Consider the following 27,700-nt stretch of genomic DNA (forward strand, 5'->3'; position numbering starts at 1 on the left):
GCATGTGCTACCATGCCCGGTTGATTTTTTGATTTATTGTAGAGATGAGGTCTCACCTGCCCAGGCGGGTCTCGAACCTGCTCGGTTTTTTTTTGAGTCAGGATCTTACTCTGTCACCCAGACTGGAGTGCGGTGGCACGATCATGGCTTACCGCAGCCTCAACTTCCTGGGCACAAACAATCCTTCTGCTCAGCCACCTGAGTAGGTGGAACTATTGGCATATGCCACCACGCCAGGCTAATTTTAAAACATTTTTTTGTAGAGATGAAGTCTTACTATGTTGTCCAGGCTGGTCTTGAACTCTTGGGCTCAAGCAATCCTCCCACCTCGGTCTCCCAAAGTGCTGGGATTACATACAGGCCTGAACCACTGTGCCTGGCTGTAATTTTCTCTTTTATGACTGATTTTGAACGCTTCCTATCATAAGAGTGTGCTATACAAATAGTTCATAAACATTCAGATTTTTTTTCCTCAGCTAAAACTTGCTCATTAAACATTCAGATTCTTTTTTTTTTTTTTTTTTGAGTTGGAGTCTCACTCTGTCACCCAGCCTGGAGTGCAGTGGCATGCATTCAACCTGCTGGGCTCAGGCGATCCTTCTGCCTCAGCCTTCCTAGTAACTGGAACTACAGCTGTGCGCCACCAAACCTGACTAATCTTTTGGATTTTGCAGAGACAAGGTCTTGCCGAGTTGCCCTGGCTGGTCTCGAACCCATGGGCTCAGGCAGTCCTCTCACCTCAGCCTCCCAAAGTGCTGGGATTACAGGTGTGAGCCACTGCACCTGGCTAACATTCAGATTCTTAAGGGAAAAAAAGAAAAGAAACCTCCGTGGTCCCCTGCAAGAGACATGTCTGGTGGCATAGTTTCTATAAAAATAGGACTTTATTGTACTACATAGGTTTGGAGTGAGCCAGGGCTCCAGGCAGAAGCTGAGAGAGGGATTTGGATGGGGGTGATGGTGCAGTCTTCGGTGCTGCTGGAGAGGGACAGGAAATACGAGACCAGAATCCCAGCTCTGACCTTCCTTCTTAAATATGTAGAACCTTCTGGAAGGCTCCTATCACCTTTGCCAAGTAGCTGGTCCTCTTTGGGGCAGACTGGTCACCTCCCAGCCTCAACATGGCGCCCCAGAGGGCAAACCTTGGCCAGTTTGCAGCATTGCCCTTCCTTTTGAGGGGCGGGGAGGCGAGGGGTGACAACCTGGTTGACGTCCTCCTTCCTCCAGGCAGATGGCTCGGTGAGTTGTAAGAGGACAGACTGCGTGGACTCCTGCCCTCACCCCATCCGCATCCCTGGACAGTGTTGCCCGGACTGCTCGGCAGGTAACCCCCAGCTGGTAACCCCTGGCTCAGCCCCCACCCCCAAGGCAGGAATGCTCATGGGGTTTCCATCCAGGTCACCCTGCACCGGGCTGCCCTGTGCTAAACCCGAGTCACCTCCTACATCAGCCCCAAGGGGTGGTCCAATTCTACGAAGGAGGAAACTGAGGCTCAGAGAGGCGAAGCAGTTTGCCCAAGGCAGGCCCTGTCTGGGTGCTGGAGGCAGATGAGAAGACACACGGCTTACAGCCTGGGGGCACGAAGCAGGAACTTGACCTGTGAAGCATGGGGAGTGGTGAGGGGAGATGAACGTGACAGCTGATGTATTTATTTTTTATTTATTGCTTTTTTTTGTCAGGGCCGCACTCTGTCACCCAGGCCAGAGTACACGGGCATGACCACAACCCACTGCATTCTTGACTTTCTGGGCTCAGGCAAGCCTTCTGCCTCAGCCTCCCAAGTAGGCACCCGCCACCACACCTGGCTAATTTTTAAATTTTTGTAGAGACAAGGTCTCACTATGTTGCCCAGGCTGGTCTTGAACTCCTGGGCTCAAGTGATTCTCCTGCTTCAGCCTCCTAAAATGCTGAGATTATAGGTATGAGCCACCTTACCTGGCCAACAATTTACTTTTTAGTAGTGGGATTTTTACCTTTTCCATGATTTCAGAAGTGACATTTTGTGGTAGAAAACAGAAATCAAAAATCAAAAAAGTGTTAAAGGACTCATTATCACCATTACCTTTGTGGTTATGTCCTAGTCTCTCTGTGACACACACATACAACGTTTAATAGATGGATATTGTTTCTTATAAAACCTTCCCCTACTGTCTCGTTACCTGCTTTTATACTTACCAGTATAAAAATGTGATACGTGCCAGGCATGGTGGCTCACGCCTGTAATCCCAGCACTTTGGGTGGCCAAGGCAGGAGGATCACTTGAGCCCAGGAGTAGGAGACCAGCCTGAACAACATATCAAGACCTCGTACTACAAAAAGTTAGCTGGGCATGGTGATGTGCGCCTGTAGTCCCATCTACTTGGGAGGCCGAGGTGGGAGAATCACCTGAGCCCAGGAGGTAGAGGCTGTGGTGAGCCATGGTCACGCCCCTGCACTTCAGCCTGGGCAACAGAGTGAGACCATGACTCCAAAAAAAAGTGATAGGTGATAATACTGTGAAGGTGGCATCATTCAGATGGGGCCTCTGAGGTGTTGGGACTTAGAGAGGGAAGCATTCTGGACAGGTGGGGTTTGGAGTTTTGCCCAGCAGGGCGGCATAGGGGATGTGGGGGAGACGGCCGCGAGGTCTTGTGTACACCTGGTATCTCCAGATCCCTCCGCCTGATCCCACCTGGGAGGGGTCGAGAAGGAGTCTCCCCCTCTCTGGGTTGACAGCCCTAAAGACCAAGACCCTGCAATCCCTTTGCTGAATCCAACACCTGATTCATACACTCAGTTCTGGCAATGTCTGGTCCCTTCCCTGACCCCCGGGGTGACTGCCTGGCAGGCGCATGGCCTGACTCTCATTCTCCAGAGAAGTCTCCAACCTTTGCCCCGACTGGCACTCACTGCGTGCTCTCTGTGGCAGGCTGCACCTACATGGGCAGAGTCTTCTTCAACAATGAGACCTTCCCGTCTGCACTGGACCCGTGTCTGAGTTGCATCTGCCTGGTACGGACCACCCAGACCCAACCCCCTTCTGTGGAAACTTCCCAGTGACTGACATCAGCTCCTGAGCCCCAGAGGCAAAATCCAGATGTCTGGAAGAGAGAGGGTCGCTCCTAGTTCATGGTGAAAGTCAGCTAGCTCCCTCCAGGCCTGCTGGGGTTAATGTTTAGACTGCACCAGAGAAATATTTATTGATTGGTTTTTTTTTGAGTCAGGGTCTCACTCTGGTGCCCAGACTGGAGTGCGGTGGCACAGTCATGGCTCACTGCAGCCTTGACCTCTTGGGTTTAGTTGATCCTTGTATCTCAGCTTCCCAAGTAGCTGGGACTATAGGAGTGTACCACCACACCCAGCTAATAATATTTTTTTTGTAGAGACGAGGTCTTGCTATGTTTCTCAGGCTTGTCTCAAGTGCCTTGGCTCAAGCAATCTCCCATCTCAGCCTCCCAAGGTGTTGGGATTACAGGCGTGAGCCACTGTACCCAGCAAATACTTTTAACCTTGGCCAGCAAAAATCCTCTGCTTCTGGGTTACCAGGGAGTCTTGGGGGCTGGTTCCTCAGAGCTTAAACGAATCCTGGGGATTCTTGCCGAGGGTAGAGGGGAGGTGCTCAAACCCAGGGCTCTGAACTGGAATCTTCTCAGTAGATACATTGTGAAGCCAGTCCTGTTCTAGGCCCCTGATAGGCATGGACCTGGTTCATCCACTCGAGAATTTTATAGGGTAGGTACTACCATCATCCCATTCTTCTAGAGAAAACTGAGACACAGAGAGACAAAGTCATTTGCCCAAGATCTCACAGCTGGTTAATCCAAGTGCCAAGAATTCTAATATTTTTCTTTTGGAGATGAGGTCTTGCTACATTTCCCAGGCTGACCATGAATTCCTGGGCTCAAGCAGTCCTCTCACCTTGGCCTTCCAAAGTGTTGGGATTACAGGCATGAGCCACCGCGCCTGGCCAGAATCCTAGTATTCTGACTCTGGGGTGTACATTGGTATCCCTGAGTCACACTGCCTCTCAGTCTGAAAAGGCATGCTAGAGGGAAGCATCATTTGGTATTTGGAAAATGAAAAAAAAAATCCTTATTGCGAGTCACACTGAAACTATTGAAGTTGGGCAGAGCTCTTCCACTGGTGGTGGGTGCAGACACCGTATTTTCGTGGTGTCTGGGTGAGCCTTGGTGGTAAGGCACATGGTCCACAGAAAGATCAAGAAGCTCAAGTCAGCATCCTCGTGGTTGTTTCCATTCACAGGGGTGTTGACCCTGAGTGACTCCTGCACATTGGCCCCATCTGGTCACAGCCGCGTGCTTCGGAGAGATTTGGCCACTGGGTTTCTCTTGGTTTCTTGGGTTTTGGTGGATGCCTCTTCCCGGGCTGTTCATGCGACAGGCACCTGTTGATGGATGAATTCTGCCGACAAGGCCAGGCCCTTGTCCTTGTGGGACTTGTGTTCTAGCGGGATGAGGGACCCTCACCGAGTAGGTGCCACCGCCCCGCCGTGGATCAGTCGCTCTGATGGCCACTCGGTGGCCTCCTGACCTATGCCTTCCTGAGCGTCTCGTCAGCTGCCCTGAACGGAGGGCCTTGTGTGTCTTCTGTGTCATGCAGCTGGGCTCTGTGGCCTGCTCGCCCGTGGACTGCCCCATCACCTGCACCTACCCTTTCCACCCTGACGGGGAGTGTTGCCCGGTGTGCCGAGGTGAGTGACTCTAGCCAGTGTTGCCCGGTGTCCGAGTGTTGTCCCGTGTCCAAGGCTCCTGGACAGGCCTTGTGCTCATGGACCCCTGTTCCCTCTGCTTCCTCAGACTGCAACTATGAGGGCAGGAAGGTGGGGAACGGCCAGGTGTTCACCTTGGACGATGAGCCCTGCACCCGCTGCACGTGCCAGGTGAGCTGGGCCTGGGAGCCTGGGGCCGCCTGGCCAGGAACGCTTCTTGCCTTTTTCCCTTTCACAACAGCTGGAGCCCCTTAGTCAATAGAAGTCCACTCTCCTGCTGTCTGTCACCATTTTTCTTTTGAGTTGGAGTCTCACTCTGTCACCCAGGCCAGAGTGCAGTGGCACGCCCACAGCCACCGCAGCCTCAACCTGCTGGACTCAGGCGATCCTTCCACCTCAGCCTTCTGAGTAGCTGGAACTATAGGCGCGTGCTATTACATCTGGCTTATTTTTTGATTTACTGTAGAGATGAGTTCTCACCAAGTTGCCCAGGCAGGTCCTGAACCCCTGGACCCAGGCAGTCCTCTCATCTTGGCCTCCCAAAGTGCTGGGATTACAGGCTGAGCCACTGCACCCGGCCCCATCTGTCACTTTTAACTAATGATCCTCTTTGACCCTCTCCTCCCTAATATGGAATTCCAGAAGGGGAATCATTTTTCTTTCTTTCTTTCTTTTTCTTTTTATTATTTTTTGAGTTGGAGTCCCACTCTGTCGCCCAGGCTGGAGTGCAGTGGCACACTCACTGCCACCACAACCTCGACCCGCTGGGTTCACGTGATCCTTCCGCCTCGGCCTTCCGAGTAGTTGGAAACACAGGCACGCACCACCATGCCTGGCTAACTTTTTGTTTTACTGTAGAGATGAGGTCTCGCCAAGTTGCCCAGGCTGGTCTCGAAACCCTGGGCTCAAGCAATCCTCTTGCCTCCACCTCCCAAAGTGCTGGGATTACAGTTGAGAGCCACTGTGCCTGGCACTTTATATTTTTTTGAATTAGGATCTTGCCCTGTTGTCCAGGCCAGAGTACAGTGGCTTGATCACAGCTCACCTCAGTCTCAAACTTGTAGGCTCAAGTGGTTCTCTTGCCTCAGCCTCCTGGGTAGCTGGGACTATAGGTGTGCACCACCACACCTGGCTAATTTTTTGGTTTTTTTCATGGCATGAAGTCTCACCATGTTGCCTAGGCTGGTCTCAAACTCCCAGCTTCAAGTGATCTTCCCACCTTATCTTCCCAAAGTGCCGGGATTACAGGTGCGAGCTGCCATGCCCAGTCAGAAGTGGTTTTCTTAAGGCTGCCCTGCTGTGGTTGGCTTCAACTGTCCTCTAGGTGAGGATCCTGGCACTGAAGCCTCTGTCCCAGGATCTTCCCACGGTCCCTTGCAAATGTAGGAAGCCCTTGAGGGCACTGGGCTTTCTCACGGGTATCCTTTTGCTTCCCCAGCTGGGAGAGGTGAGCTGTGAGAAGGTCCCCTGTCATCAGGCCTGTGCTGACCCCTCCCTGCTTCCCGGGGACTGCTGCTCTTCCTGCTCAGGTAAGGAGGCCTCTGGACCTGGAGTTTCACCACTATCTTCCTCCCAGAAACTTTGAATTTGTAAAGGACTGGATGTGAGATACCCAGGCTCAGAGAGGGAACATGGCTTGTTCATGTTGCATAGCACAGCTGTCTAACCTTGTCTACCTCGTCCAGTGCTCATTATATCACACCATGATGTGTCCTCTGACATGTTTATTTACGGTTCTGTTTCGTCTTTGTCATCTCCTTCCTTAATCTCTTCCTCTGCATTGGTCTTTATTTTATGGTTTGAATTGGAATCTTACTCTGTTGCCCAGGCTGGAGTGTAGTGACGCAATCACGGCTTACCGTAGCCCCCCGATCCTTCTGTCTCAGCCTCCTGAGTAGTGGGGACTACAGACTTGCACTGCCATGCCTGCCTAATTTTTTATTTTTTATTTAATTATTTATTTTTGAGTCGAAGTCTCACTCCGTTTCCCAGGCTGGACTCGGGCAATCCTTCCATCTCAACCTTCCAAGTAGCTAGGACTACAAGCGCACACCATCACACCTGGCTAATTTTCTGATTTATTGTAGAGATGAAGTCTCTCCAAGTTGCCCAGGTTGGTCTCAAACCCCTGGACTCAGGTAATCCTCTCACCTTAGCCTCCCAGAGTGCTGGGATTACAGGTGCGTACCACTGCACCTAGCTAATTTTTAAATTTTTGTGGAGATGAGGCCTCTCTATGTTGTCTCAACTGGTTTCGAATGCTCACGCTCAAGCAATCCTCCCACCTCAGCCTCCTAAAGTGCTGGGGTTACAGGCGTGAGCCACTGTGCCTGGCCCAACTTTATTATACAATAGTCCTTGAGTGGTCTGGTGCAGTGGTTCATGCCTACAATCCTAGCACTTTGGGAGGACGAGGTGAGAGGATTACCTGAGCTCAGGAGTTCGAGACCAGCCTGGGCAACATAGTGAGACCTCGTTTCTACAATAAATAATAATTTTAAAAAAACAGGCTAGGTGGCACATGCCTGTAGTCCCAGCTGCTTGGAAGGCTAAGGCGGAGGGATTGCCTGAGTCTAGCAGGTTGAGGCTGCAGAGGCCGAGAGATCGTGCCAGTACATTCCAGCCTGTGTGCGACTCCAACTCAAAAAAAAAAAAGTCTTTGCATGAGATTATTTGCCCGACTGTAGGCCAAAGGATGTGTTCTGATCACGGCTAAGGTTGGCCATGCTCTGGTGTTGTATAGGTTGAGTGTATTTGATGCATTTTTAGCTGACGGTGGGTTTATTGGGCTGCAGCCCTGTGGTGAGTCAAGGAGTATCTGAAGTTCTTTCCACTTTGTATAGAGCCTCTATGATGTGCCAGGCCCTTGGCTGAGACTTAAGTTTTTTTTTTTTTGAGTTAGAGTCTTACTCTGCTACCCAGGCAGGAGTGCAGTGGCACGAGCACGGCTCACCACAGACTTGACCGCCTGGGCTCTAGCGATCCTTCCTCCTAAGCCTCCTGAGTATCTGGGACTACAAGCGCATGCTAATTTTATATTGGTTTATTGTAGAGACAAGGTCTTGCTATGTTGGCCAGGCTGGATTCAAACTTCTGGGCTCCAGCAACCCTCTCCTCTCGGCCTCCCAAAGTGCTGGGATTATAGGTGTGAGCCACCGTGACCAGCAAAAAGTTTTTTAAAAATAAATTTTAGCCAGGCTCGGTGGCTCAGCCTGTAATTCCACGCTTTGGGAGGCTGAGGTGAGTGGATTGCCTGAGCCCGAAGGTTCGAGACCTGCCTGGGCAACTTGGCGAGACCTCATCTCTACAACAAATCAAAAAATTAGCCGGGTGTGATAGCGCACGCCTGTAGTTCCAGCTACTTGGAAGGCTGAGGCGGAGGGATCGTCGGAGCCCAACAAGTTGAGGTTGCGGTGGCCGGGAGCGTGTCACTGTACTCCAGTCTGGGCGACAGAATGAGACTCCAACTCAAAATAAATAAATAAATAAATAAAATAAATAAATAAACTTTGCTGAGTGCAGTGGCTCATACCTGTAATCCCAGCACTTTGGGAGAGTGAGGAAAGAGGATTGCCTGAGTCTAGGGGTTTAGCCTGGGAAATAGGTGAGACCTCGTCTCTACAATAAGTCAAAAAATTAGCCGGGCATGGCAGTGCAAACCTGTAGTTCTAGCTAACTTGAAAGGCTGACGTGGAAGGATCCCCTGAGTCCAGCAGGTCGTTAATGCTGGGGTGGCCGTGAGCTTGCCACTGCACTGTAGCCTGGGTGACAGAGTGAGATTCCAACTCAAAAATAAATAAATAGAGTGTAATTCCAACCCAAAAATAAACAAACACACTTAACTTTGGTTTTTTTTTTTTTTTTTTTTTTGAGTCAGGGTCTCACTCCATCACCCAGGCTGAAGTGCAGTGGCATGATCACAGTGCAGCTTCAACCTCCTGAGCTCAGGCAATCCTTCTGCCTCAGCCTCCTGAGTAGCTGGGACTAGAGGTGTGCACTGCCATGCCTAGTTAATCTTTTAAAAAATTATTTTTGTAGAGATGTAGTCTCACTATGTTGCCTAGGCTGGCCTCAAGCTCCTGGGCTCAAGCAATCCTCCTACCTCAGCCTCCCAAAGTGCTGTGATTATAGGTGTGAGCCACTGTGCCTGGCCGCTTTTCTCTTGTTAGCCAGTCTTTTATTATAGGAGTGTTGGCCGTGACCCTTACGATGGGTGAGGAAACGGATCACGCCTTTTCACTCTTACAGAAACAAGCCAGTGACAGCAGCATAAAGTGACAGCTGACATTGGGAAGTTCCACCACCACAATCTTGAGCCTTTTCCTATAAGGCAAACAATCCAACTTATTCCCAAGACCCTTAAAAACCTCACTGCACCACAGCCAAGCACAGGTTAGGAAGTGGAAGTGTTCACCCTACGATCCCCTCAAAATGGTCCAAATTACAGGCAGCACAAGCGCCATAAGAAGGCTCCAGGTCTGTCATGGCCACAACACCTGACACAGTGCTAGGCACATAGAAGGCCCTGAATTAACAAATGTCTACTTAAAGAATGAAACCAATTTTCACAAGTAAACTCCTTGCCTCTTTTGCCACTATTTCCAGAAAAAGGACTCAGGATGTTTAGTTTCAGAAAGCAGTGGAGGGTGAACACATTTGGAAAAGCTTCCAAAAGTATGGATACCCCAAGGGGGCAAGTGTCCACTAAATCACTGGTGTGAGACCACTAATGTCCCAACGATGTCTGATAAACAGGAAATAACTTTATCAAGATGAGGAGTTGATTGCCAGTGGCCCAGTTCCTCCCAACTGCCCCCACTCCAAACATCTCTGGTGTCACTCTTCTCTCTCTTCTGTGCCTGTTCTCTTGATTTTCTGGTCTTTCATCTCCCTCTCCTTCTCCTGCCCCTCCTTTCTTCCCCTGTCCTTCTCATGCCCTCAGCCTGCCAGTCATTCCCAACTTGTCCCTTTCCACCCACCCAAGCACACCAGGTCAAGTCCTTCCTGAGGCCATCAGATAGAGAGATTGCTCCCCACATACAGGTGGAGAGATTGTACCCCTATACCCAAACAAAGTGCCTTCAGTAGACAAGCCCCTTTGTCTACCTTCAGTCTACAAAAGGAAACTCACCTAGAACCAAATACTTTCCTTTTCTCATTTCTCAATTTCTTTCTTTCTTTCTTTTTTTTTTTTTTTTTTTGAGTTGGAGTCTCACTCTGTCGCCCAGACTGGAGTGCAGTGGCCGCTCCCAGCCACTGCAGCCTCAACCCACTGGGCTCCAGCAATCCTTCGGCTCAGCCTTCCGAGTAGCCGGAATTACAGGCATGCGCTAACATGCCCAGCCGATTTTTTGATTTATTGTAGAGATGAGGTTTTGCTGCCCAGGCGGTTCTTGAACCCACGGGCTCAGGCAATCCACTCACCTCAGCCTCCCAAAGGCACGGGATTACAGGCTGAGCCACCGAGCCCGGCTCACACTTAACTTTTTAGAACAATTTCAGGTTTATTGCAAAACTGTGTGGAAGGTACAGAGAGTTCCCATACACCCCTGATTCCACACACCCCCAGGTTCTCCCACTGTCCTCTGCCCACACCAGTGTGGCATATCAGTGAACCTATGCTGATGTGTCATTGACACCAAAGTCTGCAGCTCACATTATGGTGTAGGCTGAGTCTCCATGCACTTTTCCCCTCTGATCTCAGTCCATCTTGTGATGCCCGTTTTACAGATGGGGAAACCAAGGTCCAGGGAAGTCGCGTGCTGTGTGCAAGGGCACGTGGCAAACCGCCTCCCTCGGTTCATGACTCCCTTCAGTCTTCTCTCCCTGGAGGCAGGAGCTGGCTGGTCCTCACTGGGTGTGCTGAGGTTCCCCCCGGGGAACAGAGCTTGGGTGTCTGTTCCCGCACAACTTGTCCCAGCACCATTTTGGCCAGGGGGGAGAGCTGTTGCGCGTCTCACTTCCCTCCTTTCTCTAGAGACCCTGTCGCCACTGGAAGAACGGCAGGGGCTCTCCCCTCAGGGAGACGTGTCCTTCAGCAAAGCGACTCGGAGCCCCCGTGGAGATGCCGAGATCCCCATCCACTGTGGCTCCTGCCTGGGGCACCCCACAGCCACCCCCCAAAGGCCGATGCTCCATCTCTTCCAGCTCCTCTTGAGAACGAACTTGTCTAAGGCACAGACTTTGCCAACAAACCCCTCAGGGTCTCAGGCCCCTCCCTCGCCCCCTTTGGGGCCAGTGGGTGTTTCCCCAAGGGAGCCAGGGGCCTCCCCGTTCCCTCAGCTCTCTCCAGGGCCTTTGATCCCTCTGGGGAACCACACTCTACCTCCAGCCTCCCAGAGAGCTTCTCAGCTTCCTCTTGTGACACCAGAGCGCTCCTTGTTGGCCTCGGGGGCCCAGACAGCATCCAGGTGGCCTTCTCTGCCTGCTACCCACCTGACAGAAGCTTCGGCACTTTCCACGACGGACCCCAGCCCCTCGGAGACATCAGCCTCCTCAGGCCTCGCTCACTCTCTCCTACCACCCCCAGACTCTCTGTAGCCCCCACAGGTTCCACCCGCCCCGGGCCCCAGCAGTCCACAGTGGGAACCTCCCAGGGGGAGGAATCCACCGCGTAGGAATGTCACCGTGCAAGGCGGCTCCAGGGACAAACTTGGCGCTTAAAGCTGCACTCACTCCCGCAGGGCTCCTGGCGGGATTGGGTAAATCCCTATGCTGCACCTTGCTACAACAAGGATGTAACCTGGTTGCCAAAAAGCATTTGGAATGTGCCAGAAGAATTAAGCAAATGGCCAGGCGCTGTGGCTCACACCTGTAATCCCAGCATTTTGGGAGGCCGAGGTGGGAGGATCACATGAGCCCAGGAGTTTAAGACCAGCCTAGGCAACATAGCAAGACCTCATCTCTAAAAATAAAAAAATTATCCAGCATGGTAGTGCACAGCTATAGTCCCAGCTGCCTAGGAAGCTGAGGAGGAAGGATCACCTGAGCCCAGGAGGTCAAGGCTGCAGGGAGCTGTAATCATGCCACTGTACTCCAGCCTGGGCAACCGAGTAAGACCCATCGCAAAAAGAAAATAATTAAGCAAATGGTGCTCTCCTTGGTCAGCATCCTCTCCAGATCCCATGGCCTTGGCCAGCTGGTCTTTTGGGAAAGGTCAGGGCTGCCAAACTCTCTCCTGGAGGATATGGGTCACATGGGGCTGGGATTCCACGGGGCCTGCACTGCCAGCCATGATGTGTTGTCCTCTGAGGTTTCCTGATTAAAAGTTGTCTTGGTCTCCCCAGCTGCCCAGCTCATTTACTGCTCACCCATGGGAAGGTGGGAAATGCCCATGGGGGGGGGTTGGTAAACGAATTCCCAGTGGGGTCGGTGGGGGAGGGGTCCCTTGTAAGTACTTGGTGGCCTTTGACGCCATTACACTTCTTTTTTTTTTTGAGTTGGAGTCTCACTCTGTCACCCAGACTGGAGTGCAGTGGCTGCTCCCGGCCACCGCAGCCTCACCTGCTGGGCTCCGGCGATCCTTCCGCCTCAGCCTTCGAAGTAGCCGGAATTACAGGAATGTGCTACCACTCCTGGCTGATTTTTTGATTTATTGTAGAGATGAGGTCTCGCTGCTCAGGCGGGTCTCGAACCCGCAGGCTCAAGCAGTTCACTCACCTCAGCCTCCCAAAGGCGTGGGATTACAGGCTGAGCCACTGAGCCCGGCTAAGCCAGTATACTTCTAAAGTAAGATTGGAATCGGGTGCGGTGGCTCATGTCTATAATCCCAGCACTTGGAGAGGCCAAGGTGGGAGGATTGCTTGAGGTTAGGAGTTTGAGACCAGCCTGGGCAACACAGTCAGACCTTGTCTCTGCCAAAAGGTAGCTGGTTGTGGTGGTGCATGCCTGTAATCCCAGCTGCTCAGGAGGCTGAGGAGGGAGGATTGCTGAGCACAAAAGGTTGAGACTGCAGTGAGCTATTGTCATACCACTGCACCCCAGCCTGGGTCAGAGTGAGACCTCATCTCTTAAAAAAATAATAATAAAATGGAGTGAGGATGGAAAAGACGGCAGAGAGGACATTGGAGGTTGGGCTCCCCGAGAAGGAACCTCTGAGCTGAGCTCTCAGGAGGGTGGTTTCTTAGGGGAGTCCTGGGCATGAACCCCTGGGGCAGGTGGGGCAGCGGCAGGGCGGGAGAGCTGGGCTTCTGGGCAGTCCCAAAGCCTCAGCTAGCTCCCTGGGAGTTCTGAGGCTGGGATGGCCCTCTAGAGTCGCCCTGAGTTCAGCCCAGGGGACCGGCCTTGTGCTGCCCCAGGAAAGGAACTGGGGAAAGGCAGCTTTTCAGCCAGGGCCCCTCTGTGGATTAAACTGGGAGTGGCTCCAGCCACCTCTCAGCAGCTGGGGAGTCGGTCCTGATGGAGGGCTCGGGGCAGTGCAGCCAGAGTGTCCCTCACAGAGGGAAAGAGGACCATGCCATCATCGATGGGGGGAGGGAATTTGCGATGGGGGCCGGAAATCAGAGCTACGCCGTCCCCAAGTCACCACTTGCTACCATTGAAGCCCAGGGAGGCTGCTGAGTAGAAGGCAGCCTTGTTTCACGCTGCAAGGGCACCCTCTTCTGAGCCCTTCTCTGACCTCACCCAGGGCAAAGGCTCTGTGGAAGTGTTTGCTGGCTGCAAAGGCCATCTGGGCTCCTCCGGCTCACACGCTGGTATAAGCTTGGGTCCTGCTTTGAGTATAGTGGCAAGAGTCATGAATGTGGGCGTTCAGAGATGGAGAGGACTTGCAGATGCAGAGGAGTCTTACAGACTGTTTTGTCTAGCAGTTCACAAAGGAAGATGGTCAAGAGTGAAATCTGGGCGGTCCAGCACGGTGGCTCACGCCCGTAAGCCCAGCATTTTGGGATGCCGAGGCGGAAGGATTGCTTGAGCCCAGGAGTTCAAGAGCAGACTAGGCAATATGGCAAGATCTCATCTCTAAAAAAATAATATTAAAAAAAATTAGGCCAGGCTCAGTGGCTCAGCCTGTCATCCCAGCACTTCGGGTGACTGAGGCGAGTGAATTGCGAGTCTGTGGGTTTGAGACCAGCCTGGGCAACTTGGCAGAACCTCATCTCTACAATAAATGAAAAAATTAGCCAGGCGTCGTAGTGTGTGCCTGTAGTTCCGGCTACTTGGAAGGCTGAGGCATAAGGATCGCCTTAGTCCAGTAGGTTGAGGCTGTGATGGCCTTGAGCATGCCACTGCACTCCAGTCTGGGCAACAGAGTGAGACTCCAACTCAAAATTTTTTTGAAAATATTAGCCAGTGGTGGTATGTGCTTGTAGTTCCAGCTATATGGGAGGCTGAGGCGGAAGGATTGTCTGAGCCCAGGAGGTTGAGGCTTTGATGAGCTACCATTGTGCCACTGTACTCCTGCCTGGATGACAAAAGTGAGCCTCTGACGCAAAAAAGGAGGGAGGTGAGGCCCAGGAAGCCCAGATTTAAGCTGGCTGGAACAGCCGTAGGATCTTAGGTCTCTGCTTCCTTGTCTGGACAGTGGGAATAATAATGGTCCTTCCTCGGGAGTGTGACAATGATGTATGCTAATACCTCCGGGAGGTTCGGCAGTTTGTGTTTGGGACCTTGTAGCCCCAAGCTTGCTGCGGCCTGCCCAGCCTCCTGGTCCCACCCGGAGCTTCTCGAACAAGCCCAGCAGCCGATGGTAGTGGCTGAAATCAGTGTCAATTTTTTCATCATTATTCCTCTATTCAATAAATAGGTATACAATTTGTGTTTTTACATATATGTATGAGTGTGTGTGTGTGTGTGTGTGTATTTTTGAGCCAGAGTGTCACTCTGTTTCCCAGGCTGGAGTACAGTGGCACGTTCATGGCTCACTGTAGCCTCCACCTCCTGGGCTCAGGCGAGCCTTCTGCTTCAGTCTCCCCAGTAGTTGCGACTACAGGCACGTGCCACCACGCCTGGCTAATTTTTTGTAGAGATGGGATCTTGCTATATTGCCCAGACTAGTTTCAAATTCCTGGGCTCAAGCAACCCTCTTGCCTTGGTCTCCCAGAGTGCTGGGATGACAGGCGTGAGCCACTGTGGCTGGCCAGAGCCCATCTTCTGACTCTGATTCCAGGCTTTTTACCTTCTGATCTCATTTGATTAGATTCTTGTGCTGGAGTTCGGAGTGACAGTTGATGGCCACAGCTTTTAGGGTGAGGCGTCATGACTACCTTCTCTTGGTTTGTGTTCCCCCAAAAGCTGACCTGGAGAAAAGTATTTGTGTGCAAGTCAAGGGAAAACGACCCGTCATGGTGCATTTATGAGCTGGTCACTGCTATGGGCAGTTGGCCCTCGGTCTTTCTAGGGACCCTCCAGGAGGCTGTAGCCTACGCCTCAGGTTGCACTAAAAGTCATCTAGCGCCGGGCTCGGTGGCTCAGCCTGTGATCCCACGCCTTGGGAAGGCTGAGGTGAGTGGATTGCCTGAGCCCGCGGGTTCGAGACCCGCCTGGGCAGGCGAGACCTCATCTCTACAATAAATCAAAAAGTTAGCTGGGCGTGATAGTGCACGCCTGTAGTTCCAGCTACGTGGAAGGCTGAGGCGGAAGGCTCGCCAGAGCCCAGCAGGTCGAGGCTGCGGTGGCCGGGAGCGGCCACTGCACTTCAGTCTGGGCGACAGAGTGAGACTCCAACTCAAAAAAAAAAAAGTCATCTAGCCATCCCCTGAGGATGGGCATTTGGGGCGTGAAGATGCAGGGGTGGGTATCCCCCACTCTTGTCTCTCACTGGTTGAGCCTTGTCCTGGGCTGCTGACTCTCCGGCATGTCCAGCTGGCCTCACCCGAGACCTGAACTCGCCTCCCTTCTGCGCGATCCCAGGCCCAAGAAGGCTCTTAGGGAAGAAGAGCAGGAGCCCTGGCAGAGGGCTGGGGCTGTCCCTGGGGCCTGTAAGAGTGAGTTCTGCCCACGATCAGCCCGGTGTGCATGGCGCCCTACCCAGGGTTTGCTGGTACCAGAAGGCAGGAGATCCCCTAGACCCCCCCTGCTGGGCACGCAATGCTTTTGACGGGATGAGCCGCCCTGGCTTCTCGGCCGCCTGGGTTCCAGCAAGCAGGGTTGTTCTTGGACTGAGGTGGCTGGCATTTTCCTTCAGCTGGGGCTCCGTTTTAGGGTTCTGAGAAGCAGTGAGGGATGAAAGTAAGAGGTGAACAAGTCTGAAGACAAGTCATGGCAGGTTTCTCATTAAGACGTGCTTCCAGAACAGCGTTTGCAGACTTGCTGTGAATGTGTGGAACACCTTCGTCATGAAGCAGGTACAGTTGTCCTCAGTGAGAAGTCGGCCTGGCCCACATCTGCCCCCCTCCCCTGGCTGCCTCGCCCTCCTTGCCATGGCTGCTGGTTCTTGGGTGTCTTCTGCACTCCTTTATGCATATGCAAGGAAATCTCCCTCCCTCCCTCTTTCTTTCTTTTTCTTTTCTTTTTTTTCTGAGTTGGAGTCTCACTCTGTTGCCCAGGCTGGAGCACAGTCGCAGGCTCACGGCCACTGTAGCCTCCACCTGCTGGGCTCATGCGACCCTTCCACCTCAGCCTTCCAAGTAGCTGAAACCACAGACGTGTGCCACCACACCTGGCTAATGTTTTGATTGATTGTAAAGACGAGGTCTTGCCAAGTTGCCCAGGCTGGTCTCGAAGCCCTGGACTGGCAACCCTCTCACCTCCACCTCCCAAAATGCTGGGATTACAGGTGTGAGCCATTGCGCCTGGCACTCACCCATCTTCCCTCCCTCCCTCCCTTCCTCCTGCCTTCCCTCCCTCCCTTCCTGAGTCTGTTCACCCAGGCTAGTCTCAAACTCCTAAGCTCAAGCAATCCTTCTGAGTAGCTGGAACTACAGACATCCCCCACCACGTCCAGCTCTTGTTTTCTTTCTTTGTAATCCAAACTCCGAAGATAGCACCGCAGAGGCCCTGTTGTGCACCTGTTTTTAAAATCCCTAGCCTCTCTTTGAGGTCCTTCCATCTCAGCAGCTAGTGAGCATGCTCACAGGGGCTCATGGTGTGGCTGCACTAAAAGTCATCCAGCCATCCCCTGAGGATGGGCATTTGGGGTGTTTCGAATCTTACTTTCTCACACGGTCCTACCAAGAATCATGTTGCGTCGTTTTGTACGTATGCAAGGGTATCTTTAAGACAAATCCCCAGAAGTGAAATCACTGGGTTAAAAGGTATGTGTGCTGAGCATAGTGGCTCATGTTTGTGATCCCAGCACTTTGGGAGGCTGAGGTGGGAGGATGCAGGAAATCGAGACCAGCCCGGGCAATGTAATGAGATCTCATCTCTATAAAAAACTAAAAAAATTAGCCAGGCGCAGTGGTGCCCACCTGTATTAATGAGGGGTGGCTCACGCCTGTAGTCCCAACTACTCGAGAAGCTAAGGCAGAAGGATCGCCTGAGCCCAGAAGGCTGAGGCTGTGGTGAGCTGTTATTGTGCCACTGCACTCCAGCCTAGGCAATAGAGTGAGACCCCAACTCAAAAAAAAGAAAAAGAAAAGAAAGATGTTTAAAAAACTATGTGCATGTCTAATTTTGCTAGCCACAGTCACAAGGTGCTCCACAGGGTGGCATCAGTTTTTACTTCCCAGCAATGTGTGAGAGTGATCATGAGTGGAGGGAGACCTGTGGGGTTCGAATAATACTCCTGGGTGAGTGTGAATGAACGGATGGGTCGGGCTCAGACCCCCCAATGCTCTCAGAGAAGGTTGGAGGGCGCAGAGGCCCGGGACTGCGGAAAAGGGCTGTGACTTCATCCGAAAGCATCTTGCAGCAAAGTGGGCGGTGTCAGATCAGAAAGTGGCACAGGGCTTTCCAGGCCAGATGACCTGCGTAATGGAGAACCTCTTCAACTTCTCTCTGGGTTCAGGAGTCCCAGGGTGGGCCTGAAAGAGGAGCCGGGGCTGAGAAGGGGGAGGAAGGAAGGAGGAAGCCTGGGGCAGGAGAATGATGGGATCCAGGAAGACCTCCCTGCCTCCCCGGAGGCTGGCGCCCTGCCTGGCTCCAGGTAGGTGCATGAGAAATGTCAGTAAAACACATGCAGCCAAGGAGCTGGGACAAGGTGAAATCTCTTTCCGAAGCCTGAGAAATCCTCCTGCCCATCCTGTGACCAGATGTGACCAGGGCAGAACGTTGGTGGGGCCAGGAGCTGACCCGCCCGCTGTCTCCCAAGTGGCCTTAGTGAGATAGAATCCACTCTCTAGTCCTATTTGGGTTGTTTCTTTTTCTTTTTTTCTGAGTTGGAGTCTCACTCTTGCCACCCAGGCTGGAGTGCAGTGGCACGCTCACAACCACCACAGCCTCAACTTGCTGGGCTCAGGCGATCCCTCTGCCTCAGTCTTCCTAGTAGCTAGAACTACAGACACACGCCACCACGTCTGGCCAGGGTTTTTTTTTTGTGATTTATTGTAGAGACAAGGTCTCACCAAGTTGCCCAGGCTGGCCTCAAACCTGCAGGCTCAGGCAATCCTCTCGTGTCGGCCTCACAAAGTGCTGGGGTTACAGGCTGAGCCACCATGCCCGGCTGGTTGTTTCCTTTTAAAAAATCATCCCTGTATGGGCATGGTGGCTCATGCTATAATCCCAGCACTGTGGGAGGCTGAGGCAGAAGGATTGCTTGAGTGCTTGAGCCTAGGAGTTCGAGACCAGCCTGGGCACATCTCTATTTTTTAAAAAAAGAAGTCGAGCCGGGCTCAGTGGCTCAGGCTGTTATCCCGCACTTTGGGAGGCTGAGGTGAGTGGATTGCCTGAGGCCGCGGGTTTGAGACCTGCCTAGGCAAGCGAGACCTCATCTCTACAATAAATCAAAAATAAGCTGGGCGTGGTAGTGCGTGTCTGTAGTTCCTGCTACTCGGAAGGCTGAGGCGGAAGTATCGCCAGAGACCAGCAGGTCGAGGCTGTGGTGGCCGGGAGTGGCCATTGCACTCCGGTCTGGGCGACAGAGTGGGACTCCGACTCAAAAAAAAAAAAAAAAAAAGAAGTCATGTTGAATTAATCACTCATTTGCCCTGGCATGGTGGCTCATGCCTGTAATTCTAGCACTTTGGGAGGCCAAGGTGAGAGGGTTGCTTGAGGCCAGGAGTTCAAGACTAGCCTGGGCAACGTTGTGAGACCCCATCTTAACCAAAAAAAAAAAAAGACAGTGGTGGCACATGCCTGTAATTCCAGCTACTCAAGAGGTTGAGGCTGGAGGATCACTTGAGCTCAGGAATTTGTGACAGAGTGAGACCCTATCTTTAACAAAGAATCATTCATTCAACAAATATTTATGGAACACCTACTATGTGCCAGGCCCCGCTCTTGCTGTAAGCGAAGTGATCACAGTGCCTGCCTGTGTGGCTCTGACACAAACATATACAAGGGGGGACCAAAAAAACATAGAATCATGTTTTGGAGGGCGGGTCCCGTGTAGTACGGGCTTCCCCCGCCAGGGAAGTATTCTAGGAACCCATCAGCATCCGTGTACCAGCTAGCAGTGTTGAGGCTGTGTTCGGCTTCAGAATTTTTTTTTTTTCAAAGCATTTTCCTGTTTCATGATGGGTAATTGACGAGCACACCTGTCTACACGGCACTGAGTGTTCAGCAGTTTTTGACCCAAAACAGCACGATCCCTGTGCCCCACCCTCCCTATTCACCGGGTCTCTCCTCAGGTGACTAATTTTTTTGTTCTCTGGGTGAAAAAAGTCCTCAAAGAGAAACGTTTTGCCCTGTGGAAGAAGTTGAAACAAAAAGCGCTAGAAGCACTAAAAGACATCCACATCGACACGTTCAAAAACTGTTTTGAGCAGTGGGAAAAGCCTCTGATAGGTGTATTGCGTCAGACGGAGAGGACTTTGAAGGTGACTGAAGTTTAGACATGTAAGACTAAATACATGATTTTTTATATATGAATTTCGGACTTTGGGGGTATGTTAGCAAGTCATGAGAAAGGGAAAAGCAGCCCAGGCAAAGGGAACGACGTGTGCAAAGGCCTGGAGGCAGGAAGGCCCCTGGGTGGTTTGTGGGGTTGGGAGAAGGCCAGTTTGGGGGGAGCTCCCCAGGGCCCAGAGCACACGGGGCCCCAAGGCCATGCCAGAGACTTGTCTTATTCCGAGTGCAATGGCCAGACACTCAGGAAAGGTTTTAAACAGGCAAGGGATGTGATCGAATTTATGTTTCAAAAAGATTATCCGTCTGTGGAGAATGGGCTCAGGAGGGAGACCTGGGCTCTGGGTGCTGGAACTCACCCCACCCCTCTGACAGCCCCTCGGGGCCTGTGTCCCCAGCAGAGAGCCTGGAGCCACTGTAGGAATCTTCCCAGGTTGCCTGCTGAGGAGCACAAGAGGGAACCTGGGACCTCCCTAAACCGAGTTAAACTGAAACAGATCACTTTGTGCCAGGACGTCTCAGCGCCTTTGATGGGAAACTGTGCCCTGGGAACCTTCGAAAAGGGCTTAGAGTATAGCATGTTCTGTATTTACTTTGGAACTGCTTTTCATTGAACATTTTGCTACCAACCTACTCTGAGATTTCCTGCTTGGCTTTCTAGGTGAATGTATCAGTGAGCACTCTTAGTTCCTGCTTTAAATTACAGCTAGGGAACAGATCAGTTCAGTGGCTTGTACCCCCCTTTTTTTTTTTTTTTTAACAGTGGCATGAGCATGGCTCACTGCAGTCTCCAACTCGTGGGCTCAAGTGATCCTCCCGCCTCAGTCTCCTGAATAGCTGGGACTACAGGTGTGCGCCATCACACCATGCTAATTTTTTATATTTTTTTGTAGGGAGGAGGTCTCACTATGTTGCCCAGGCTGGTCTCAAACTCCTGGGCTGAAACCATCCTCCCACCACGGCCTCCCAAAGTGCTGGGATTAGAGGCGTGAGCCACCGTGCTCAACCTTAATCTTAACTGTTAGTCTTAATCAGCCTGTCAATTGCAAGGGTGGCCTGGAAGACTGGGGTGTCAGCCTCTCTCCCCATACCTGTCCTTGTCTTGCAGGCAACACCACCTTGCCTCACCTATTTAGGATTGTCACCCGAAGTAATCACCTCCCTCAATCTCTTTTTTTTCCTCATTGTCTTTTTGTTGGCTTTGGGAGAATTAAGAAATCTACTCTCTCAACACCAAGCTTAGCTGCCCTATTCTACATGGAGACAGTGAGCTCAGCAGTTGTGATCCCTAAGTCTCTCTTGTTTTTTTTGAGTTAGAGTCTCACTCTGTCGCCCAGGCTGGAGTGCAGTGGCACGCTCACAGCCACTGCACCCTCAACCTGCTGGGTTCCAGTGATCCTTCCGCCTCAGCCTTCCAAGTAGCTGGAGCTACAGATGGACGCTACCACACCTGGCTGATTTTTTGATTTGTTGCTTAGGCAGTCTTCTTGCCTTCGCTTCCCAAAGTTCTGGGATTACAGACTTGAACCACTGCGCCCAGCCTTTCCTTCTTTCTTTAAAAGAGATGGAGTCTTGATGCATTGCCCGGGCTAGAGTGTGGCGGCTATTCACAGGTGCCACCCCACTACTGATCAGCATGGAAGTTTTGACCTGTTCCCAGGGGCCCACCTCTCCTTAGGCACCCTGGTGGTCCCCAGCTCCTCAGAGGTCACCATATTGATGCCAAACAGCGTGGACATCAGCATAGCTCATTACAGCTCAGAACTCCTGTCTCAAGTGATCCTCCTGCTGTGGCCTTCCGAGCAGCTGGGGTGAAAGGCATGCGCCACCACGCCCAGCCCCAAGTCTTTTTGTGATGCTCCCAGCACCGCCTGCTGAGACCTGTTTGTCTTTCTGGCTCTATTGTGAAGTGACTGCTGGCCAGTGTCATTGTGCTTGTGCCGTCCACGTGAACATGTTCCAACCCCAGGGACATTGAAAGGGAAATACAAACAAAGAGAAGCAGCTCCCAGAAGTGTTTCAGGGGTTACGTTTTTATTCTACATTATTGGGATGACAGGGAATAGAGCCAGGAGCCACCTCAACACTCCCAGAGGAAGGACAATCAGGACAATTATATACACCTAAAGTGGGCACGGGGCGGGGGATGGTGGCCAGGTCTTCCTGGGCGAGGCTGGAGAGACTTGGGCTTATGCCACCGGGGCCAGGCCCACCTGATTGTTCGCCCTGTCGAAGACGGCAAAGTACTGGCGGATGAAGACATCACCCAGGATCCAGAGCTCCCCAGAGGCCGTGGGGATGTTCATGCTCTGGAAACCGCTGGTGCAGCCCTCCTGGCTCTGGAGACACAAGAAAAAAATGGGAGCTGGGACACAGACTCCACAGAGACGGGTGCTGGGTGAGTCATTCCCAGGGGGTCATGGTCCCGCCTTGTGCGACGATGGGCTTCCTGGCTCCATGGTGGGGCCGCCTGCGTAAACTGGCCACGGTACTGGGTTTCCACGGCTTACTGGACACCATCTGGCCCTTCTGGCAGGTACCCCTGACGTCAGCCTTAGCTGAGGGGTTTAGGGAGAACCCAGCAGCTCGGAGGGAAACTCCCAGCAGCTTGGGGAAAACCCCCAAGCATATAGCCTTTTGTCTTTATTCTGGTTCCGTCCAGCGGCAAACCACACACACTGTGAGTCCTGTCCCCTTGCTAGGTCACGGGGCTTTGCTATTATTATTATTATTTTAATTTATTTTTGTTTTGCAGAGACGAAGTCTTGCTGTGTTGCCCAGGCTGGTCTCGAACTCCTGACTCAAGCAATCCTCCCACCTGGGAGTGCTGGGATGATAGGCATGAGTCACTGCACCTGGCCCACCTGGGGAGCTTTGAGCCCTCCCTCCCACACCCCCTCCTCGTGTAGTCAGAGTCACTGGGAGGGGCCCAGGTGTCAAGTCCTTCTTGTTGGATAACATCAATCCACTGGGCAAAATTAATTTCCCCCTGACATCATAGTGGAAGGCAAAGGATTTTCCTATGGTTCATTTGGCTAAAGATTTGTTCCTTGATAGAGGTGGGGGCGTGCACAAATCCCAGACCTATCAAGCTAGGATTTCCGTTTGTCCAACCCTCGGTGGCTCTGATGGGTCAGTCTTGCTTGATTACCCTAAGCACACTTCAAAGGTGGGAAGCTGCCAGCTCTGGTTTGTAGATGGGGAAACTGAGGCCGAGACAGGCTGCAACTTGCTTAGAGCAAATGGGCTGGTAATTAAGACCCAGGCCTTGGACCCAGGCGTCCAAATAGACAGAATCTTCTTTCCACCCATCTTCCGTCCCTTCCCTTTTTCCCTTAGAGGGCTTCATCCAATTCTATTCCTGCATTTCCTTTTCTTCTTCTTTGTTTTTTCTTTTTCTTTTTTTGAGTCAGGGTCTCACTCTGTCACCCAGGCTGGAGTGCAGTGGGACAATCACGGCTCACTACAACCTCAACCTCCTGGGCTCAGGCAATCCTCCTGCCTCAGCCTCCCAAGTAGCTGGGACTACAGGCGTGCACTACCATGCCTGGCTGATTTTTACTTGTTTTTTGTAGAGATGAGGTCTCACTGTGTTTCCCAGGCTGGCCTTGAACTCCTGGCCTTAAGTAATCCTCCTGTCTCAGCCTCCCAAAGTGCTGGGGTGGTAAGTGTGAGCCACCGTGCCCGGCCTGCATTGACTTTTAATGTATTCTTTTCTTTTGGAGGCTTTCCAGAGCTGATGCCAATCTGTCTCTTGGCTTCAGCTCGGGGAAGTGCACTTTGATTTTGCAGAGGGGGACGATGTGGCCCCATTCTGTGTGGGCCCCTCTGGTGTACAGTCCAGGGCCCCCTACCTGCAGGATGTAGGCGCTGGGAGGCACAGGATACTGGATGCCATTGATGGTGAAGACAATGTCGGGCAGGTTGTTGAGAGCCGAGCAGCTGACCACCATCTGGAAAGGGGGGCGGGGTTAGAAGGGTTTCCTTCTCTTCTGCTGGGCACACCTCCCCCCGCCCCCCTCTTGGGTCTAGTACGTGGCGATTGGGCTGGACTCACCTGGCCATTGGAGTTCTCGCTGGCTCCGATGTAGCCCTGGATATTGGCGATGGGGCTGGCCGGGCCAGACAGCAGAGAGGTGCCAGTGTCAACGATAGCCTGGCAGCCCTGGGCGCAAGCGATGGCCTCGCCGTTCATGGTGATGCTGAGGGCGAGATGCAAGCAAGGTTCCTCTGAGCCCCCGGGGGGCACGTCTCCCCAGGGAGGAGCCAGGGGACCTCCACCTTCCCTCCCCTCATCCATTGGCCGATGCATAAAATGTCATTCTCTCTCATCCATCACACATTCATTCATTCAACAAACATTTCCTGAGCACCTACTCCGTGCCAGGCTAAACAAAGACAGCCACACCGTTTCTGGCTGAAGGGAGCTCCTGGCCCAGCTGGCAAGGTAAGAACCATTAACAGATGAGGGGGATGAGCAGGACCCATAGCACGGAGCAGAGACAGGGTCCGGGATGAGGGGGTCCTGGGGGAGCAGCCTGGAAAGCTTCTCAGGGGAGGAGATGGGGGGTGCGGGGGGTGGGCTTGCCAGGCAGCCAGAGGGGCGGGGCGGGACTTGGAGGAGTGATGTTTCAGCATGGCCAGGCAGGCATGAGATGCCTGGTGCATCCAGGTTTGCCCAGGAGGGTCCCAGTTTTAGTTCTGAAAGTCTTGCATCCTGGCAAGACCTGCACGATGGGCACTCTAGCAGCCAGCCAAGGGCTGAACAGCCGGAAGCGAGGCTGCCGTGGGGAGGATGGAAGGGCCCGGAAGCAGCTTCTCAACCCCAAATCAATTTCTCAGACGTCACCCCACCCATAGGCTGAAAGTGACACCTTTCCGGAGTGGGAGGAGCGTGCGCTGGCTCCCAGGCTCCTAAGCGCTGAGATGTGTGGACAGGTGGGTCCTCCAGCTCTGCCCAGGAATGCAGGTGACCTCCTGCCTCCTTGGCCCAAAGGAACGCGGTGTCTCATCCTGGCAGACAGGATTCTGGAGTTCCCAGACAGCCTCCCTCCCTTTCCCGCGAGGCGCCTTTCTTGGGGACTCTCTGGCTCGGCCAGCTTCCAGCTTCCTCCTAGAGTGTGCTCCCCCGGGGTGGCTGCTCCAAGGGGATTCTGGGAAGCTGGCTGAGATGAGTCCCCAACAGAATAGAGTCTGGGGCCCATGCAGACCCGGCCCACCCGCGGTGGTCTTACCTGTCCACAGTGATCTGCCAGTAGCCCTCGGCAGAAAGAGGCACCCAGTTCAGATTTCCAGTGTAGTAAGAAGAGTCGATGCCACCAAACATCACCACGCTGCCACTCTGGTCATTGCTGTGGAAAGTGAGAAGACGGGAATTCATTCATTATCGAGACGTCTGCTCTATACATCCTCAGAGCCACCCTTCACTGGGCCCTTGCCAGGACCTTTGCTGAGGTGTGACAGACATGGTTTCTTTTTCCTCTTACATCAAGACCCATGCAGTGGTCACTGCTATTATTATTTCCTCTTTACAGTTAAGATACTGAGACTCAGGTGAGGCAACTTGCCCAAGGTCATATAGCTGCAGGGGGTGGCAAAACCCAGATGAGAAGAACCCAGACGTTTGGGTTCCAAGTGTGTGGTTTTCACTACAAATACTCATTCTGGTTGCCAGGAGCCCCACGGAGATGTGAATGTGTGACAATGTTGGTGCTTTTTTTTTTTTTTTTGAGTTGGGGTTTTATTCTGTTACCCAGGCTGGACTGCAGTGGCACCATCACAGCTCGCTGCAGCCTCAACCTCTGGAACTCAGGCGGTACTCCCTCCTCAGCCACCTGATTAGCTGGGACTACAGGCACTCAACACCACACCTGGCTAATTTTTTTCAGTTATTGTAGAAACGAGGTCTTGCTATGTTGGCCAGGCTGGTCTCAAACTCCTAGGCTCAAAAAAAGATGTAAGTCCTGATCAAATCTTGTTTTCATTTTTGCTATGAAATTTTGGTCCCTGTTTTAAGAGGATTCACTTTGTTTTGTTTTGTTTTAATTTTAGAAAGAAGGATTTATTAAGAGGACAGAAAAACTCCCATAGTGGGAGGGGACCGGAAGGGGTTGCCCAAGAAGATTCACTTTGAATGGTGTCTTCTAAGGGTTTAGGATGAGGGAACTGGCACTGGCAGGCAGATGGCCACAACATCTGATTTTGAATTTTTTGAGTTGGAGTCTCACTCTGTTGCCCTGGGTCGAGTGCAGTGGAATGATCATGGCCACTGCAGCCTCGACCTGCTGGACTTGGGTGATCCTTCTGCCTCAACCTTCCAAGTAGCTGGAACTACAGGCCTGCGCCACCATGCCAGGCTAATTTTTTGATTTATTGTAGAGATGAGGTCTCGCCAAGTTGTACAGGCTGTTCTTGAACCCTAGGGCTCAGCTATTCCTCTCATCTTGGCCTCCCAAGGTGACCATGACATTGATTTTGAATCTTTTGAGTTGGAGTGTCATTCTGTTGCCAAAGCTCGAGTGCAGTGGCACGATCACGGCTCACGGCAGCCTCGACCTCCCGGGCTTGGTCGTGACATTTGAGTTGTGCAAGGCAAAGCTTCGCGCTGGTGGAAGGAGACAGAATGCCCACGGTGCCTGGCATCATTACCCTCTAAACACACGCTTCTCCAGCGGCAGGCACTGACTCTCCAAAGCTCTTGCTCTCCGAGACCCTCTTCCCCTCAGCAAGCCCTGGACAGCTCCCTGCTGGGCCAGGCGACCTTGACCTCTGGGGAGGCCCCTCCCGACCCAACTTACGAGCTCAGGTAGACGGAGAAGAGGTCCTGAGAGACCAGGCCTTGGTTCCACATGTTGTCAAAGACGGGGGTGGCCCCGGAGGAGGCGATGTTTGGGTAAGCCAACCCCAGGATGCCGTCGAAGGGCGAATAGTATAGGAAGGAGCCGGGCTCGGTCTCGCTCAGCCCAAAGATCTGGTTGGTGTCAGCGATGCCTCCGACCTGTGGGGGGACCAAGGTCACGTCCAACGGCCCTGGGCCTGATGCGACCCTGGCTCATTTCGTGCGGGACCAGGCTCCTGGGGGCCCAGGCTGGAAGCGGGGGAGAGGGACTGTCCCCTAGAATGCTTGCTCCTCTGTTGGAGGTGACCGTGGCAACTGGCTGATCTCCAGATGACCCTGGCCTATGACTCGGCGTGAGAGCAGGTGGCCACCATGTGTCTGTGTTTCTAATGGTCGGATGCAAAGCAGAGCCCAGGCACATCAGGGCTCTTGGCCCCTGCCAGGTTCTAAAATTTAGGAGAGGAGGCTTGTAGAGCGATTGCGACTTGGTTGGGAGAGGAGGAGGAGCTAATAGGTAATTGCGCCTCTGCTTACCTTCTCCTCATCCCTCTGGAAGGTTCCACGTGGGTGGGGCTGAGACTGGCTTATGGCTCTGGGCACTCACCCCCTTGCCCACACTGCCCCAGATAGAAGAGTCCGTGCTTCCCTTCCCCACACCCAGTCAGGTTACTTCTTTTAGGCTTTTTTTTTTTGAGTCAGTGTCTCACTCTGTTGCCCAGGCTGGAGTGCAGTGGCTTGATTGCGGCTCATCTCAGCCTCTGATTCCTGGGCTGAAGCAATCCTCCCACCTCAGCTTCCTGAGTAGCTGGGACTCTAGGTGTGCACCACCATGTCCACCTAATTTTTTTTGTTTTTTTTTGTAGAGACGAGGTCTTTCTGTGTTGCCCAGGCTGATCTCGAACTACTGGGCTCAAACAATCCTCTTGCCTCGGCCTCCCAAAATGCTGAGATGACAGGGGTGGGCCATGGCACCCAATCAGGTGACTTTTGTGATTGCTGAAAGACTCATCTTGCTTCAAGGAGCTTATTTTGGGGGAACATGGTGGTCCCCAAAGTCCCCAGAAGCTGGCCCCGGGGCTGGGCAGGGAGAAAAGGCTGCTCACAGGTACACACCTGGACGGTGTCGTATCCGAGGATGCCCGTCATGCTGCCGGTGCCATAGGCGATGGAGACCGTCTGGCTGGTGGCCTGGTAGGTGGAGGACTGCTGAGGGTTGAAGCGGTTGTGGTTGGCTGCAAGGGCAAGGTGACACCATCAGCCTCCAGAAGCTG

General features: G+C 52.7%; 2 protein-coding genes across 2 annotated transcripts in view; one reads left to right on the forward strand and one right to left on the reverse strand.

Annotated features, from left to right (window-relative positions):
* VWCE (von Willebrand factor C and EGF domains) overlaps positions 1-11,338 on the forward strand; it is a 38,732-nt gene extending 27,394 nt beyond the window's left edge. Inside the window, exons 16-21 of the mRNA XM_008048063.2 lie at positions 1,228-1,324; positions 2,909-2,991; positions 4,600-4,690; positions 4,797-4,879; positions 6,147-6,237; positions 10,686-11,338. Of these exons, the coding sequence (XP_008046254.2) occupies positions 1,228-1,324; positions 2,909-2,991; positions 4,600-4,690; positions 4,797-4,879; positions 6,147-6,237; positions 10,686-11,248 (1,008 nt within the window). The 3' untranslated portion in view covers positions 11,249-11,338. The remainder of the gene's footprint in view (positions 1-1,227; positions 1,325-2,908; positions 2,992-4,599; positions 4,691-4,796; positions 4,880-6,146; positions 6,238-10,685) is intronic.
* Positions 11,339-21,606: 10,268 nt separating this feature from the next.
* Positions 21,607-27,700, reverse strand: part of LOC103249430 (pepsin A) — a 10,700-nt gene continuing 4,606 nt past the window's right edge. Inside the window, exons 4-9 of the mRNA XM_008048064.2 lie at positions 27,543-27,661; positions 26,389-26,588; positions 24,826-24,942; positions 23,649-23,793; positions 23,446-23,544; positions 21,607-21,930 (exon numbers count right to left, since the gene is read on the reverse strand). Coding sequence (XP_008046255.1) covers positions 21,781-21,930; positions 23,446-23,544; positions 23,649-23,793; positions 24,826-24,942; positions 26,389-26,588; positions 27,543-27,661 — 830 coding nt within the window. The 3' untranslated portion in view covers positions 21,607-21,780. The remainder of the gene's footprint in view (positions 21,931-23,445; positions 23,545-23,648; positions 23,794-24,825; positions 24,943-26,388; positions 26,589-27,542; positions 27,662-27,700) is intronic.

Source organism: Carlito syrichta, unplaced genomic scaffold (genome assembly GCF_000164805.1).
Source record: "Carlito syrichta isolate Samal-C Ts95f unplaced genomic scaffold, Tarsius_syrichta-2.0.1 Scaffold120490, whole genome shotgun sequence".
In the NCBI taxonomy this organism is placed as follows: domain Eukaryota; kingdom Metazoa; phylum Chordata; class Mammalia; order Primates; family Tarsiidae; genus Carlito; species Carlito syrichta.